Here is an 18,729-nt window from a genome sequence, read left to right on the forward strand (position 1 = left end):
TTTTATTGATTTTTTCATAAAAATAGCAGTTTTATTAATTAGTTAAATGATTTTTTTCACTTTTATTAATTTGTTCTTTGATTTTCAGAATTTCTAATTTGGCATATAATTGTGGGTTTTTAATTTGTAGCTTTTCTAGATTTTTTAGTTGAATGCTCAATTCCTTTATCTCCTTTTACTCTGTTTTATTCATATAGATATTTAGAGATTTAGAATTTCTAAAAACTACTTTGGCTCAGTTCTATAAAGTTTTATATGATGTTTCATTGTTGTCATTATATTGTATAAAATTGTTAATTATTTCTATGTTTTGTTATTTATTCCACTAATTCTTTAAAAATGTTATTTAGTTTTCAATTAATTTTTATTTTATCTTTTCATGATCATTTTTTACATGTAATTTTTATTGCATCATTATCTGAAAAGGATACATTTAATATTTCTGCCTTCCTGTATTTAATTGTGAGGTTTTTATGCCCTAAAACATGGTCAGTTTTGGTATAGTTGCTCTGTACTACAGAGTAAAAAGTATATTACTTTACATCCCCATTCAGTTTTTCTCCAGAGCACTATCATTTCTAAGTTTTCTAAAATTCTATTCACTTTCTTAAATTTTGTCATTAGATTTATCTAATTCTGAGACAGGGAGTTTGAGATCCCCAACTATTTTAGTTTTGTTGCCCATTCATTTAGCTTCTCCTCTAAGAATTTGGATGCTATACAATTTGGTGCATATATGTTTAATAATGATATAACTTCATTGTCTATTATACCTTTTAAGGAGTAGTTTCCTTCTTTATCCCTGTTAATGAGATGTAATTTTGTTTTTGTTGTTTGAGATCAGGATTTCTACCCCTGATTTTTTTTTACTTCTACTGAAGCATAATACATTTTGTTCCAGTCTTTTCCCCTTACCCTGGGTATCTCTCTCTCCTTCAAATGTATTTCTTGTGAATAACATATTGAAAGATTGTGGTTTTTAATCCATTCTGCTATCTACTTCCATTATACTAGAGAGTTCATCCCATTCACATTTACACTGAAGATTACTAACTCTGTATTCTCCTCCATGCTATTTTCCCCCATTTATCCTTTTCTCTTTGCTTTCCCCTTATCCCTCCTCACCAATGTTTTGCTTCCTTTCTCTAACAATTTTAAAAATTTTAACTTTAAATCAACTTTTTCTTTTACTTTTATTCTTCCCTTTTCTTTCCCTCCCCCCCTTCTTTGTAGGGTAGGATAGATTTTTAAATCCAATTGGGACTATAAACCACTCTGTCTCTGGGCCAGATCCCTATTATTTGTCCTCTATTTTTGCCCTCTGTTGCCTAATCATCTCCTAGTATAATCATCTTTTCAAGTCTTTAGTTTTTTAACCTTGTCTTGTACCTAAAATCTCTCTTTCAAAATATATTCTTTGTATCTCTCCTGATAGAAGCACAGTTCTTAAGGCCTGATTGATTGATTGATTGATTGATTGATAAGCAACATTGCCTTATAGTCCCCATCCAAGTACACTTCCCTCTTCTGTCCCATGAGAAATAAACGTTTCAAGAGTCATAAATAAATGAAATTATAATCAATTTCTACCACACCCTCTTCTCAAGTTTCCTCCATAGCCATGAGCTAAAGTATCATGTAAAGAAAAATCACTTCCTGAACCATTTATACCCTCCTCATCCTCCAACTATACTCCCTCTAATTGAAGCAAAAATATCTAGTAAATCAAAATCAATTCATGGTCTAATTATGTCCAGTCCTTCTAAGTATACTCTCACCCTCTGTCCCTATTGTATTAAAATTCTTGTGAGCTAAAGTATAATAATACAGTCTTTATTAACTAAAGTATCGAGTACAGCAAGATCACTTCATGATTTAATTATGTACAGACAATCTAAGTAGACTACTTCTGTTTACCTCAATAGAAATATAGTCCTAGTAAGCAATAGTACTTCATGATCCATTTTTACCCATACCCTCTATGTACAATCCCTTCAACTATATTCAAGCCTCATTAGCTAAAGTATTGGTTAAAAGCTCTACACTTTCATGATCACCCTATACACACATAACCTCTTTTTAAGCATGTTTCTTTTAGTTATCCTAAGAGAAACACAATTCTCAAGAATTTCAAGTAGTATCTTCCCTTGGAGGGATGTATGCAATTTAATGTTCCTGACAAGTAATTTTTTTTTTGTTTTTGTTTACCTTTTCATGCATCTCTTGAGTCTTGCATTTGAAGGTTGAATTTTCTCTTCTGTTCTTGTCTTTTTAACAGAAAATTTGGAGAGTTCCCTATTTTTATTGAGAATCCATCTTTTCTCCTTAAAGAATATGCTGAATGTGGAAGGGTAGTTGATTCTTGTTTTTTGCCCTCCAGAATATCTTATTCCAGATCCTCCAATCCTTTAATGTTGAAGCTGATTAGTCCAGTTGTAATTCTGATTGTGGTTTCTTGTTTCTTCTTGGCTTCTTGCAGTATTTTCTCCTTTAGCTGAGAATTCTGAAATTTGGCTACAATATTCCTTGAAGTTTTTATTCTTAGGTCTCTTTATGGAAATGATTGATTGATTCTTTAAAGTACTGTTTTGTCTTCTTATTCTAAGGCTATTAGGTTAGTTTTCCATGATAATTTCCTGACAGACTTTTTTTGTTTGTCATAATTTTGTTTGTTTATAGTTTTGTTTGTTTGTCATAGTTTTGTTTCTTTATAGCTTGTTTGAGGGTTTCAAGTAGACCAATAATTCATAGACTGTGTCTTCTGGATCTAATTCCCTGGTTGTTTGTTTTTCCTAAATGTTTCTTTACATTTTCATCTATTTTTCCATGATTTTGTTTGATGGAAAATTGGTTTTATCCTAGATTCATTAGTTTCCATTGTACAATTCCAATTTTTAGTATTTTATTTTCTTCTTTCAGTTTTAGTGTTTCCTTTTCCAGTTGATTATTTTTACTTTTTTAAAAATTTTAAAAACTTTTTCAACATTCATCCATACATACGCATAAGTATATTTTTAAGTTACAGAATTTCCTTCCATCCTCCCTTCGGACCTCCCCCCAGCAGCAAACATTTGCTCAGATTAACATTGAACATACATATTTTTAGTACACATGTTTACAGATTAGTCATTTCCAGTATGAGGAATTAGGATTAATGAAAAGAGATACATAAGCGATAATTTTTATAAAGTATGCATCAGATTCTGAAGGGGTTTTTTGGTTTTGTTTTGTTTTTCTTCCTCTGGATGGGAATAGCATTGTCTATAGCTGGTTTAATATGGTTGTCGAAGTGCTGAGTGGAGCTGCTTCCATTCAAGGTTGATCATCTCACAATGTTGCTAATGTATACACTGTTGTCTTGCTTCTGCTCCCTTTGCTCATCATCAGATCCTGTAACTCATTCCATGCTTCTCTTCTCTCCAACCATTTATGGTTTCTTATAGAACAGTAATAGTCCATAGTTTTCCTGTACCATACCTTGTTTAGCCATTTCCCAATTGATGTGCAATCCCTCAATTTCCAATTCCTTGCCACTAAAATAAGAGATCCCACAAATATTTTGGAAATGTGGAACTTTTTCCATTTTTGTGATTTCTTCTGGATATTTCCTAGAATTGGAATTTCTAGGTAAAAAGGAATGAATATTTTTATTCCTCTTTGGACTTAGTTACATATAGCTCTCCAGAATGGTTGAATCTGTTCATAACACCACCAGCAATGCAGCAATGTCCAATACTCCCATAACCTCTCCAACATTAATCATTTTCCCCTTTCCTCATTTTGACCAGTCTGATAGATGTGAGGTGGTACCTCATAGTTGTTTTAATTTCCATTTCTCTAATCAATAATGATTTGGAGCATTTTTTTCACATGGTTTTATATATATATATATATATATATATATATAATCTTGAATTTCTTCATTTGAAAACTGTCTATTCATATCCTTTGATCATTTATCAATTGAGGAATGACTTGTAACTTTATAAATTTGATGGAGTTCTCTAAATATTCTAGAAATAAAGCCTGTATCATAACTCCTAATTGTAAAGATTTTTTTCTCAGATTTTTTTGCTTTCTTTCTAATTTTGGCAGCACTGATTTGATTACTGCAAAAAGTATTTAATTTGATATAGTCAAAATCATTCATTTTTTATAATGCACTTTAACTCTTATTTGGTCATAAGTTGTCCCCTTTCCATAGATCTGATAGAATATATCTTGGTCTATTAATTTATCTATGACATTGCCCTTTATGTTTAAATCCTGTACCCATTTTCACCTTATTTTGATATAGGGTGTGAGATGTGGAATTATGCCTAGTTTTTGCCATACTATTTTCCCATTTCCCAACTATGCTTATCAAACAATGAGTTTATCCCAGAAACTGATGTTTTGGGGTTTGTCAAACTGTAGATTTCTGTAGTCATTCACTGTAGTTTCTTTTGAACCTATCCTAATTTACTGATCCATTAATCTATTTATTAAACAATATCAGGCAATTTTGAACACTGATCTGGTAGAGCTTAGAGCACCTTCCTTCACATATTTTTTCATAAGTTCCTATGTTATTCCTGACCTTTTGTTGCTCCAGATGAATTTTGTTACTATTTTTCTAGTTCAATAAAATAGTTATTTGGTAGTTTGATGCTATGGCACAGAATAAGTAATTTAATTGAGGTAGAATTGTCATTTTTATTTTATTAGTTTGACACAACCATGAGAAATTGACATTTTTTCCCAATTATTTAGATCTGACTTTATTTGGGTGAGAAGAGCTTTATAATGGTATTCATACAGTTTCTGGGTTAGTCTGGGGAGGCAGATTTCCAAGTATTTAATGTTGCCTATGGTTACTTTAAATGGAATTTCTCTTTGTATCTCTTGCTCTTGACTTTTATTGTTCATATATAGAAATGTTGGTGATTTATGTAGGTTCATTTTATATCCTGCTACTTTGCTGGATTTGTTCATTGTTTCAATGAGTTTTTTTAGATGATTTTCTCGGGTTCTTTAAACATACCATCATGTCATCTTCAAGGAGTGAAAGCTTTGCTTCCTCATTGCCAATTCTGATTCCTTCAATTACTTTTTCTTCTCTAATTGCTAAAGCTAACATTTCTAATACTATATTGAATAGTAATGATGATAAATGGACATCTTTGTTTCACCCCTAATCTTATTGGAAATGCTCTGAGTTTATTCCAATTACATTTGCTTTTTGTTGATGGTTTCAGATAGATACTATTTATGATTTTAAGGAAAACTCCATTTATTGCTAAAGTTTATAGTATTTTTAATAAGAGTGGATGCTGTATTTTATCAAAGGCTTTTTCAGCATCTAATAATATAATCATATGGTGGTTTTGCTATTGATATGTTCAGTTATCTTGAGTGTTTTTCTAATATTGAACCTTTCCTCCCTACCTGGTATAAATCCTAACTGATCATGATGTATTATCCTAGTAATAACACGCTGTAGAAAATAAAATAAAATTTTATTTAAGATTTTTACATCAACATTCATTAGGGAGATTGATCTATAATTTTTTTGGTCTGTTTTGGTTCTTTCTGGTTTAGGTGTCAGCACCATGTTGGTGTCATAAAAGGAGTTTTCCAGAACTCCTTCCTCTCTTATTTTTTAAAATAGTTTAGGTTAAATAAGAATTAATTGCTTCTTAAATGTTTGCTTGAATTCAGTTGTAAATCCATCTAGACCTGGAAACTTTTTCCTTATGAAGTCTATTAATGGTTTCTTCAATTTCTTTTTCTGAAATGGTATTATGTTTTTTCTCTTCTGTTAATCTGGGCAGTTTGTATTTTTGTAAATATTCATTCATTCCAGTCAATTTATCAAATTTATTGGCATACAGTTCAGCAAAATAGCTCCAAATTACCTCTTTAGCTTCCTCCTCCTTGGTGGTTAGTTCACCCTTTTTGTTTTTGATACTGTAATTTGGTTGTCTTCCTTCTTTTTTTTAACCAGATTAAACAAAGGTTTTTATTGGCTTTTTCATAAAATCAACTCTTAGTTTTATTTATGAGATCAATGGTTTTCCAGTTTTCAATTATATAAATTTCTCCCTTGATTTTCAGAATTTCTAATTTGGTATTTAATTGGGGATCTCTAATTTGTTCTTTTTCTAGTATTTTTAGTTGTATATTCAATTCATTGATCTCCTCTTTCTCTATGTCATTAATATAGGAATTTAAAGACATAAAGTTTCCCTCAAAACTGCCTTGGCTGCATCCCATAAATTTTGGTATCATGTCTAATTAGTATCATTTTCTTCGATATAATGATTAATTATTTCTATTATTTGTCATGTGATAAACCATTATTTAAGATAAAGTAATTTCATTTCCAATTAGTTTTTGGTTTATCTTTCTGACCATTTATTACATGTAGTTTTTATTGAACCATTGTCTGAGAATTGTGAATTTATTATTTCTGCCCTTCTACATTTGATTATAAGGTTTTTGTGCCCTATGGCACAGTCAGTTTTGGTATAGATGCCATGTACTACTGTTCCCATTAAGTTTTCTCCAGAGGCCTATCATATCTAGTTTTCTAAGATTTCTTTCCCCTTCTTAACTTCTTTCTTGTTTATTTCATGATTATATTTATCTAGTTCTGAGAGAGGGAAGTTGAGATCCCTCATTATTAAAGTTTTGCTGTTCATGTCTCCTTATAATTCACTTAACTTTTCCTCTAGGAATATGAATGCTATACCACTAGGTGCATACATATTTAGTGATGGTATAGCTTCATTATCAATGGTGCCATTTAAGAAGATATAGTTTCCTTCCTTATCCCTTTTAATGAGATTGATTTTTGCCTTTACTTTATCTGAGATCAGGATCACTACCCCTGATTTTTTTTTATTTCAGCTGAGGCATAATACTTTTTGCTCCATCTCTCTGCTTCAAATGTACTCCTTGTAAACAATATATTGTAGGATTTTGGTTTTTAATCCATTCTGCTATCCACTTTGGTTTTGTAGGACATTTCATCCCATACACGTTTACACTTAAGATTACTAATTCTGTATTTCCCTCTGTGCTATCTCTGCAATTATATTTTTATATTTCCCTTCCTCTTATTCCTCCTCACCATAATTTTACTTCCTTTCCCCTTTAACTTTTCTTTTAAAATTTAACTTTCAGTTTATTTTTACTTATGCCTTTGCCTCCTCTTTATCAGTCCCTTCTTCCCTTATCTGTCCCTTTCCCACCCCACTCCCTACTCTGTAGATTTTAAAACCCAAATGGGAAAGTATCTTACTCCCTCTCTGGGCTAAATCTATTGAATAGAATTTACTCAGTGTTTCTCTCCCTTCTTTACCTCTAAAATTATAAATCTTTGTGCTTCTTCCCCTAGTGTTATTTATCTCTCAAGTACTATTAATCAGGTCACAATTTGATTATTTGATTGCTTGATAAGCTCATTCCTTATCAAAATATCAATGCAGATTGCTTGCTTGATTGCTTGATAAGCAGCATTGTCTCAAATTATAGGAAATTATAATTATAATCATTTTTTACCTTACCCCCTTTTCAAGTACCCTGCAAGGACACAGTCTTCCTCATGAGCCAAAGTATCATCCAAAGTCATTTCTTGAACTATTTGTATTACTCCCCCAGGTCTATTTTCTCTCACACTTTACTCCCCACCTCCCTACCCAGGGTACTTAACCCTTTGTTAAGTGAAGCATGAATTAAGTCATACCCTGATTTAATTAACTACAAGAATCTCAAAGCTCTCTAAGAACTGGGAGGCTATGGAGGTCTCATCTGAGAACTTTACAAATGGTTATAAGTAATAGAGACACTGTCTCAGAATCCTCCAGTTTATGATACCTTTATCAGACAAAGTGCTAAGTTTTGTCAGCAGAGCAGAGTTAAAGTGGGTGAAAGGATAATGAGACACTACTAAAGCTTAAAATTAACTCTCCTGCTTTTCATCAGGGCTTTTTGTCTCAAACATTGTGATGTCTTCTTGGAAGTCTTCAGTGGAGAGACAAGACCCAACTATACTCAAATCCTTTAAGTTCAATCTCTTCAGTTATATTCGACCCTTTAATTATCCTAAAGAGAAGTAAAGTTCTCAAAAATTAAAAAAAAGGTTTATCTTCTCTTTTAGGATTGTATACAAACTGATGGTCTTGACCTACATTTGCTTTGTTTTTGTTTTGTTTTTTTCTTCCCCTTTTCATTTACCTTTTATGCAACTCCTGAGTTGTTTGTTTGGCAATTGAATTTTCTCTTCAGTTCTGGTCTTTGTGTCAGGAAATACTGAAATTCTCTATTTTGTTGAACATCCATCTTTTTCTTGACAGTATATGCTGAATTTTGCAAGCTAGTAAATTCTGGGTTGTAATCCTGGTGTCCTTTGCTGTCCAAAGTATGCTATTCTGGCTCTTCTGATCCTTCAGTGTTGAGGCTGATTGGTCCTGTGTGAATCTGATTGCGTTTCCTTTGTATTTGAATTGTTTTCTTTTTTGCTGCTTGTACTATTCTCTCCTTTATTTGAGAGTTCTGGAATTTGACTTTAATAGCCCTTGAAGTTTTTATTCTGGGGTCTCTTTCTGAAGGGGTTCTATATATTCTTTCAATAAGTTATGTTGTTTACTTGTTCCAGCAAATTTGAAGTTTTTCCTAATAAATTTGCATGATGTTTTCCAGATTTTTTTTTTGATCTAGGCTTTCTTGTAGTTTGATGATTCGTAGACTGTCACTCCTGGTTCTGTTTTCCAGGTTTTTTGTTTTCCCTATAAGATACTTTGTGCTTTCTTCCATTTTTTCAGCCTTTTTATTTTGTTGATGGAATCTTGTAGTTGAGTCGATTCATTGGTTTCTATTTGTAGCATTCTAATTTTTAGGGTTTTATTTTCTTCAGTTACCTTTATGTTTCCTTTTTTAAAGATGCTGAATTCTCTGATCAATTTTTCATAATATTCCTGCATGACTCTTATTCCTTTTTTCCTTCCTTCTTCTTACACTCTTTTTTAGTTTTTGAAATATTTTTCAAGCTCTTCAATTAGCTTTTAAATTTGAGTACAGTTCATAGACTGTTTTGAGAACTTCCTCTATATTTTTCACTGGTTTCTTATTCAGAAATGGTATTGTTATCAACTTTGTAAAGTAGTTTTCTACAGTGAGTGCTATTTCAGGTTTTTTTGCTCATCTTTGTTGTTTTTAACTCTGCTTCCAGAGTATAGGGAGTATAGATCAAGCATTTTTTATTGGCTGCAGCTGGGGTTCAATCCCTGGCTTGTCATTGGCCAAGATGTAGCCCAGTCCAGGTCTTGCCTTTGAGAGGTTTGTTTCCTTCTTTATATCCATATTCTGACTTAGGAGTGGTTTGTTCCCACCCCAGTCCTGTCTTTTCCCCTGGTGTTCTCAGGGTCCAGACTTTGTTTGGGATCAGGACCCTCCCTGCTGGGTTATTCTTGCCCTTTATCTCAGAAGAAACCCCTCCTGAAATTCCTCCATAATATCTTAAGTTGAGAACTTGTTTTCCTCTTTTTTTTTTGGTGGAATCTGTAATGTTAAGGTCTATAGAGAGATTTCATTTAGAGTTGTGTCTGGAAAGGCTATGAGAGTTTCCTAATTTCATGCCACCACTTTGGTTCTGTCCCCAAAACTGTCAAATTATATATTATAAAATGAATTTTGATATCTATTAGAATTATTGATCTGGATTTTTATTTGGGAATTTTTAGATGTGTTTGTGTATATGTGTGTGTGTGTGTGTGTGTGTTGTATATGTGTGTATCAGTGCTATGTCCTGGTGATTTTTGAACAACAGTTGAGTCTTGAACAGTCTGAGTTCTATACTTGTATTATGGAGATTTACTGTTTTTCTATCCACCAGAAAGATAGCTTTGGATGTATACCTTGCCAGAAATTCAATAGTTGCTAAATATTTACAGCCTGTAGTGATGTTCTGCATAGCTTCTAGGGTTTTGCTTAATCTGCACTGTCCAGACATTTGGGAGACAATTCTGTAATTTCTGGCAGTGGTGAACCAATGACTACTATTTTATACTAATGACAATGTGACAATTATAATAATTCTTCATATGAACTTGCACAATATTCATAAATCTTTCAGAAGTTTTGGCATTTGTAAAGTAGCTCTAAAAGGTCCAAATGGAATGGAAAGAATGAGGATATTGCATGCATTACAGAATTTAATTGACAGTATATTAGAAGAAAGTTCCAATATTTTTGATCAAGATACAATTTTCTCCTTTAAGTTTAAAATAAAATAGCCTTCCACTGTTGTTTGCCAATAAGAGGTGATTTCCCCAAGTACTATGGTCTCTTCCTCCTTACATCTCTTGTCAGATTATTTGATATATTGCAACTTGTTAGAATATTTTAATTTTACTACACATGTCATGCCTCCAATATACTAGAGTATAAGCTAATAGAAGGCAAATTGTTTGGCTTCATCTTTGTAAACACAGTTTTTAAACATACTGCCTTGTTTATAGTAAGTGTTAATAATAGTTATTGATTTGAACCTGATAAAATCATCCTGATATCGGAATAGAGATTCTGTGATATTCTATTATATTTAATTATATTTAAGAATAACTTCATCTCCTTGAGGTTATTATGCTAAAAATAACTATACTTCTGTAGTTTGTTTTGTTTTAAGTTTGTTTTTTAAGCCCAAGGCAGGACTTGAAATGTGTATATAGAAGAAAATCTACTCATGGTTAGAGCTGGCCACAAGCTGAAGGTGCCTCTGGAAGCACTGAGTTCCTACATCTTCCATTGAGATAATGATTTTGCCCTTTTGTTTAAGATTAGAAAGAGGAAGAATTGCCAGGAAGAAGATATTCTTAAGCTTACTAAGGAGCTTAAAAAATGAATTGCAGGGCAAATAAACTGAAAAAAAATAAGCACTGAAAATGGATGATTTGGAAGATCATGATCACAATATGAAGTATCACATCAATTTCTTTATTTTATTGTTTGTTAACTTTTTTATTTAAGGCAATGGGGTTAAGTTGCCCAAGGTCACATAGCTAGGAAATCATTAAGTGTTTGAGGTTGGATTTGAACTCAGATCTTCCTGTCTTTAGGGCCTGTGCTCTATCCACTGAGCCACATAGCTGCCTCTATAACATCAGCCTCAACAATCTCTTACACGGAGACTTTTAAATCAGAGGTTCTTAATCTGGAATCCCTGAAGATTTTAGGAAGTGTAGGAACTTAAGTAGGGAAAAAAAATATATCTCAATTTTCCCTATCGTCTAAAACTTAGCATTTTCTTAAGTTATTTTAAAATTATATTTAAGGGATCCATAGGCTTTTGCCTGATTGCCTAATTGAGCATAACTTAAGAACTCCTGCTTTGTAAATTTATTGTAAACTTTATTGTAACTTTATTATTGTAACTGTATTGTAATGTCATTAATGTAACTTTAAGATGCAACAGAATCTCATATCATATAAATTTAACTGTGAAAAAGCCTGATAGTTTAAATTCAGTTCTGAAGAGATTGTTAATTATGATAACTGAATGGCAAGAAAGAAAAAGGATTAAGAGAATTTATTTTTCTGAGAAAACTGGATTTAACCTTAATATTGAAAAAAATGAAGAGAATTCTTCGGAAAAGGTTAATCATTCAAGTGGAGCTACTTGAAGACATAGTGAGAAAACGACTGGGCCTGAAGTGCATATGCATGTAAAGATAATTTTCAACATTCTTTTTTTTGTAAGATTTTGAGTTCCGGGGTGGCTAGGTGGCGCCTTGGATAGAGCACCTGGACTGGAGTCAGGAGTGCCTGAGTTCAAATCCGGCCTCAGACACTTAGTAATTACCTAACAGTGTGCCCTTGGGCAAGCCACTTAACCCCATTGCTTTGCAAAAACTAAAAAAAAAAAAAGGAACTTTGAGTTCCACATTTTTCTCCTCTTCCCTTCCCTCCCCTTCCTCTTTACATCAAGTAATTTAATAGTGGTTACCCATATTGAATGTGATTTTTATTTCATTATAATTTGAAAAGAAAGCATTTGATATTTTTCTTTTCTACATTTGGTTTTGAGGTTTTTATGTTCTAATACATGGTTAATTTTGTGTAGGTCAACTTTTGTAGGTAGCTATGTAACACTGAGAAAAAAAAGTATATTCCTTTCTATTCCCATTCTATTTTCTCCAGAGCTTAGTATATCTAATATTTTTAAAAATCTCATCAATCTCCTTAACTTCTTTTTTTGTTAGAATTATCTACTTTTTTTTTTGGCAAATGGGGTTAAGTGGCTTTCCCAAGGCCACCCAGCTAGGTAAAATTATTAAGTGTCTGAGGCTGGATTTGAACTCATGTACTCCTGACTATAGGGCTGTTGTGCTATCCACTATGCCACCTAGCCACCCCAGATTTATCTACTTCTAAGAGGGAAAAGTTGAGATATCCCATTAGAATAATTTTCCTTTTGTAACTCATTTAACTTTTTCTTTAAGAATTTGGAATCTATATGATTTGGTGTCTATATGTTTAGTATTTATATTATTTTGTTGTCTATGGGATCTTTAAGCAAAATTTAGTTTTCCTGCTCATCCTTTTTAGAGATCTATTTTTGCCTGCTTTGTTTGAGATAATTATTGTTATCCATCCTTTTTTTTTTTTACTTCAGTTGAATCATAATAGATTCTGCTCCAGTTCCTTCCCTTTACCCTAAAGTGTTTCTCTGCTTCAAATGTGTTTCTTGTAAACAATAGAATGTAGGATTCCAGATCTTTTGATTATGATTACTTTCATGATTACTGATTGTGCATTTTTCTATCTTGTGTTCCTTCTTCCCCATTTATCTCCTCCTCCTCCTCTCTCTCTCTCTCCTTTTATCCTCCTTCATCAAAATTGCTTTTTCTAATAGATATTTCATATTTCCTTCTTTTGATTTTGTTTTATTCTCATGATAGTTCATTAATTCCTTAGCTTTAATTTTCTGATTTATAATATTTAAGGAATTATTTTGTTCAGTTGGCTTTTTGTACTTTCTTTTCCATATAGCCAGTTCTCCTTTTGGAGGGGTTGCCTTTTTTCAGTGAATTTTTGTATCTCTTTTCCCTTTTATCCAATTCTGCTTTTTAAGAAGTCCTTCTTTTCATTGGATTTTGGTGTCTCTTTTATCATTTGGCCTATTCTATTTTTAAGATATTATTTTTTGCAATATTTTGGTGACACCTTTTATCAAAATGTTGACTTTTTTCCTTGATTTTCTTGCATCATTCTTATTTCTTTTCCTTATTTTTCCCCTCTACCTGTCTTATTTGGTTTGTTCAAGTCTTCCAGGTCCTGAGAGCAATTAACATTCTTCTTTGAGGCTTTGGATATAGTTTTTTTTTTTTTTACTTTTGTTGTATTCTGATTTTCTCTATCACTATAGTAACTTTCTGTATATTTTTTTGCTATTTGCTCATCTTTCCAGCCTATGTTTTATCTTTAAACTTTATGTTAAACTTGGAATCTGCTTCTGGGGTGAAGGGCACACTTTTTCATGCTGTTCTTTTTGGACCTAGTTCGGATCTAGGTCTGGGTCTATAAGTGATTTTTTCCAAAGTGGTAGGGTATGATCTAGGGAAGGGTGTGGTCACTCCTCTCCTTGTGGTCTCTGAATGAGTACAAATACATTTTTCTGCCCTGGAACATTGACCTGAATGCCCACTCCCAATGTGCTTCTCCCTTGCCCTGAGACTGCAACCCAAATCCACGTATGGGAAATGTAAGAGTCCTGCTCCCAGTACCAGCAAAACGGTCTCTTGTAATCTTCTTCTGACCAGTTGTCCAACTCTCCAACCATCTGTTGGCTAACAGGTTCAAAACTTGCTGTTGTCAATTCGTTTACCCTCAAAACTTGTTGCCTACACTAGACTTTCCACTCTCCTCCTAGTACAGCAGGCCTTTCTTGTTGAACTTCTAAGTTGTCATGGGCTGCAAAATTATTTCACCCCTTTCTTTGGTTGGTTCTGCCACTTCAGAATTCCTTTTGTGACATTATTTTAATGCTGTTTGGGGGAAAAATCTGAAATAGCTCAGGCTAGTTCCTGCCTTTATTCCTCCATCTTGCCTTGGAGAAATCTATTTTTCTTTAGTCCAAGAACATGCTTAATAGAAGTTAATTATAATTTTAACATTTTTTCCCTTCATAGTAATTACTGAGTCTCAGAGATTAGTTGAAAAATGAGAATAACTATGTTTATCTTGATAATTTATTAAACTTGTTCCTCAACTATGTAGATCTCTTAATGATCCACCAACCTTTAAACCTACAATGACTAAAGTTATTTGAGGATACAGCTGGATAAATAAATAGCTTTGTACTATAAATAACACCTTAAAGAATGTCTGCCTTCTGGTAAGGAGACTATATATATATCTATATATAATGGCTAAGTTCAGAGTGTCAGGAGGGAAGTCAATATTAATTTACATAAGATTATTGAATTTAAATTAGATAAAAATAACTATAAAAGCAAGGTAATTATAATTGTTGAAGTATCTGGGAGGTAGCTCTGAGATAAATTGTTCCTCAATAATATTTATCAGATGTTTTCATTCCTTGTATTATCACTTTTATCAAGGACGCAATTCTGTCTTAAGTCTGAATCACTGAAATCAATCAATAAACCAGTCTGAAATACCCCTTAGTTTTCTCATATGCCATTCTGGAATAGATCAGTATTGGAATTTTTCCATTATAGTCTCTCTTTGGATAAATTTGGCTAAATGTGTAAAAGGTTGTTTGTCATGCATGAAATGATTTATTATCTGAAAAATCTGCATACTCAAGTATGATTTTCATTAATGCATGCTTATAATGTTTACAAACACAGAGCCCTTCAACTTTTACAAAGTGCATTTTTCACATAAGTTGTATAAGGGACATGGTAGGAAGTTATTATTATATTCATTTGAAGAAACTGAAGTAAAATAAGACCTAGATGATTTTCTGAGGGTCCCATGTTTTATAACATCTTTGAGTTGCTCTTTGCTTCCAGATCTTTTGATTACAAACCATTTTCTCTATGCATGTTTTCTTTCTTTCTTTGTTTCTTTAATTTATTAATTTATTTTGAATTTTACAATTTTTCCCTAATCTTGCTTTCCTCCCACCATCCCTCACAGAAGGCAGTATTTACATTACACCATGCTTTCTCTAATGAGTTACCTTCACTGTAAGATGGCTGACAAGGAACAAGATAATATTACCCACGGTTCAAAGGGCATCTGGTCCCCTGAATGGCATTAGAGATGTACTGACCAATTCATACTTTTAAATATCTACTTCTAGTTTCCAAATCAGATCATTACACTTCTACTTTTATTTGTCATATTAAAATCCTTATACCCTTTCTGAAGAATTCAACATTTCCAAGTTTACTGTTCAATTTATGTGACATACAACAAAAGCCATAAACTTTTCTGGTTAGTCAATTAAGGAGGTACCTTAAAAGTTACTTTTCTTAACTCTAATAATTTGTCCATTTCAAAAAGTTCTCATCACCTCTTTCCCTACATCTTGATAGCCAGTGTTGTATTAGAAATTACAATTTAACCATGTAGGAATTCACAATATATGCCTTTCATTGTTTTTTATCCAATACTAATGAGTATTTATTATCCCCTTGTTTATATTTGTCATTTTTGATAAATATATAAATATGTATATGAATGCAAATGCAGTTTTTAGCTTTGAAAATCTTTCAAGTTATATTTTCATTGACAGAACGCATGTTTGAGAGTAAGAAGTCAGTGGCAATTTTTATACCCACCCTGCCCCCACAGATACATGGCAGATAAAAAGCATGTGGTTTTTGTGGTGTTTTTTTTTAGCCACATAATTTCCACAGACTACACCCTTGTTTTATACCATGACAACCTTATAACAACAACACACGCCCTTGAGGCTTCGCAGCTACATGATTGTGATGCCCTCTCTGCTTTTAGTGCATGTTTGATCCCTGGAATGAGCCGCTTAGATCGTATTACCCTGTCCTGCTTGGCCAGCACTGTGGAGATGGATTGTAAATGGTTTCTGGAGCCTTTAGAAGTCATTGATGATGAGCTACCTCCTCCAGCTTCTCCATATCATATCTGTGCTCCTTGTTTACAAATTCATAGGTTACCTAATCTCTTCGTTTTTGAAGCTTGGAGGTTCTAGACACTTTCTCCAGCTTTTTTTCCCAGCTTTTTAAAATATACAATTAGCCCAGTGATAGAAACTGATATTTATGTAGTAGTTCATGATGTTTATGGATTATCTCATTTATAGTAATTAACAAGCACATTGAGAGCTGAAGGGACCTCAAAACCCATCTATTCCAAATCCTTAATTCGCAGAAAAGGAAATTGAGGTCCAGGGAAGATAAATGACTTATTTCAAGGTTATTTAAGAAAAATATCTTAGGGAAAATCTGAATCAATATTTTCTGACTCCAAAGTAGGGATTTTTAGCATTTTATTTCTCATAATTCTCTTTGACAGTCTGGCAAAGGGAGGCTAAGTGGCACAGTGAATAGATCACCGGCCTTGGAATCAGGAGTACCTGGATTCAAATCCGACCTCAGACACTTAATAATTACCTAGCCGTGTGGCCTCGGGCAAGTCACTTAGCCCCATTGTTGAAAAATCTAAAAAAAAGCCTTTGGACCCATAGAATCATTTTTTTTAAATTCAATGTTTTAAAACACATAAAATAAAATAGGCATGATGAAAAACCAAATCTGTTGAAATATAATTCTCAAAATTTTAAAAAAATTCATGGAGGCTAGGTTACAAATTCCACGTCTGAAGTCAGCACACTGTCTACCATAATCTAATGCTTCCCTAGAAGTAAAACTATTATTCACAAGTATATGTTTAATGCTATGAGTTTGGGAAAGTTCTATGTGTTTCTGGTGAAGGTTTCTCAATTTCATTGTTTCATTTTTTGTTTTGTTTTTTATCCCCCCCTCCTCCAATATCACTGGAGAAGGTACCTACTCAAACATTAAAGTGAAAGTGTAATAAAAGGAAATTATAATAGTTAATTTTTGTAAAGTATTTTATATATATTTTCCCATTCAATTCTTACTTGTGAGATCAAGTTAAGCACCTCAAGAAGAATACTGCCGTTTACCGTACTTTCGCAGATGAACAAACAGGGGCAGGTTCAAGTTAAAGTGACTTTCAGGGACAACTAGATGACCCAGAGGCTAGAGAACCAGCCTTGGAGTCAAGAGGACATGAATTCAAATTCAGCCTCAGATACTTGACTCATACTATCTTTATGTTTTTGGGCAAGTCATTTAACCCTGATTTCCTCCAACAACAAAAAAAAGAAAAGAAAAGAAAAGAAAAGAAAAGAAAAGAAAAGAAAAGAAAAGAAAAGAAAAGAAAAGAAAAGAAAAGAAAAGAAAAGAAAAGAAAAGAAAGAAGAGAAGAGAAGAGAAGAGAAGAGAAGAGAAGAGAAGAGAAGAGAAGAGAAGAGAAGAGAAGAGAAGAGAAGAGAAGAGAAGAGAAGAGAAAAAGGGTGATGCCCATGGCCACACAATTAAGTTTCTGAGATAGTTGTCAAATTTAGATCTCTTTTCAAAATTTCCATTTGCCTTATTAAATCATCTGTCAATCATATCTGAGACATAAGCATATGAAGTAAAAGATGAAAAATTATGCAGAGAATACTTTCCATACAGTGAGTAAAAACGCTGTATAGTCAAGTTAACAAGTTTATTAAAAGTCTACTTTGAGTTTAGCATCATGCTACTAGTATATTATGAAAATGTTTCATATTTGAAATAGTTGCTATTTTTAATGAACAGATTTCCTCTTCTTCATTGTCATTATCAATGACCATTTCATTGAATTATAGATTTAGAGCTGGAAAAGGTCTTGATGTCATTGTTTAGTTACTGTTAGTCATGTTCAATTCTTTATGATCCCATTTAGGGTTTTCTTGACAAAGATAAAGATACTGGAGTGGTTTGCAATTTCTTTTCCCAGCTCATGTTACAGTTGAGGAAACTGAGGTAAGTAGGGTAAAGTGGTTTACCCAGGGTCATACAACTAAGAGGTGTCTGAGGCCAGATTTAAATTTAGATCTTTCTGACTCCCGGTGCAACACTCCAGTCATACTGTCCGACTAAGTTTCCATTTGCCAAACATGAGCAAATCGCTCTTTATATCACAGTGTAAATTCCTCATAATCTGTGATCTGCTTTTTTCACAGTGCTGGAGTTGGACGAACTGGTGTTTTTATTGCTCTGGATCATTTAACACAACACATAAATGATCATGATTTTGTGGATATCTACGGACTAGTAGCAGAACTGAGAAGTGAGAGAATGTGCATGGTACAGAACCTGGTAAGATAGAATTCTAGCCAACTGTCCTCTGAAGACACCCAGAAATTGTATATGGAAAGTAACCCTTTGGATGAAATGCATCTGATGCACCTTTAATATTTCCAAGCATACAAAGCTTTGAGGTGTTAATTAGAACAAAATTTCAGAGGAAAAAAGATGATGTGGTGGATAAAGTGTTGGACCTGTAGTCAGGAAGACCTGAATTCAAGCATGACTTCAAACTTATGTTGTTTTTTCCCATTGTTTCAGTCCTATCCAGCTCTTCATGAGCCTTTTTGAGGTTTTCCTGACAAAGGCATTGGAGTGGTTTGCTATTTCCTGCTCCAACTCATTTGACAGATGTGGAAAATGAGACAAAGAGAGT

The 18,729-nt window shown here is 32.9% G+C and overlaps 1 protein-coding gene across 1 annotated transcript in view; it reads left to right on the plus strand.

Moving 5' to 3' along the window:
- PTPRQ (protein tyrosine phosphatase receptor type Q) overlaps positions 1-18,729 on the plus strand; it is a 316,015-nt gene that overhangs the window by 290,432 nt on the left and 6,854 nt on the right. The window contains exon 42 of the mRNA XM_074221062.1: positions 18,230-18,365. Coding sequence (XP_074077163.1) covers positions 18,230-18,365 — 136 coding nt within the window. The remainder of the gene's footprint in view (positions 1-18,229; positions 18,366-18,729) is intronic.

The sequence above is a fragment of the Macrotis lagotis genome, chromosome 2 (assembly GCF_037893015.1).
Source record: "Macrotis lagotis isolate mMagLag1 chromosome 2, bilby.v1.9.chrom.fasta, whole genome shotgun sequence".
In the NCBI taxonomy this organism is placed as follows: domain Eukaryota; kingdom Metazoa; phylum Chordata; class Mammalia; order Peramelemorphia; family Peramelidae; genus Macrotis; species Macrotis lagotis.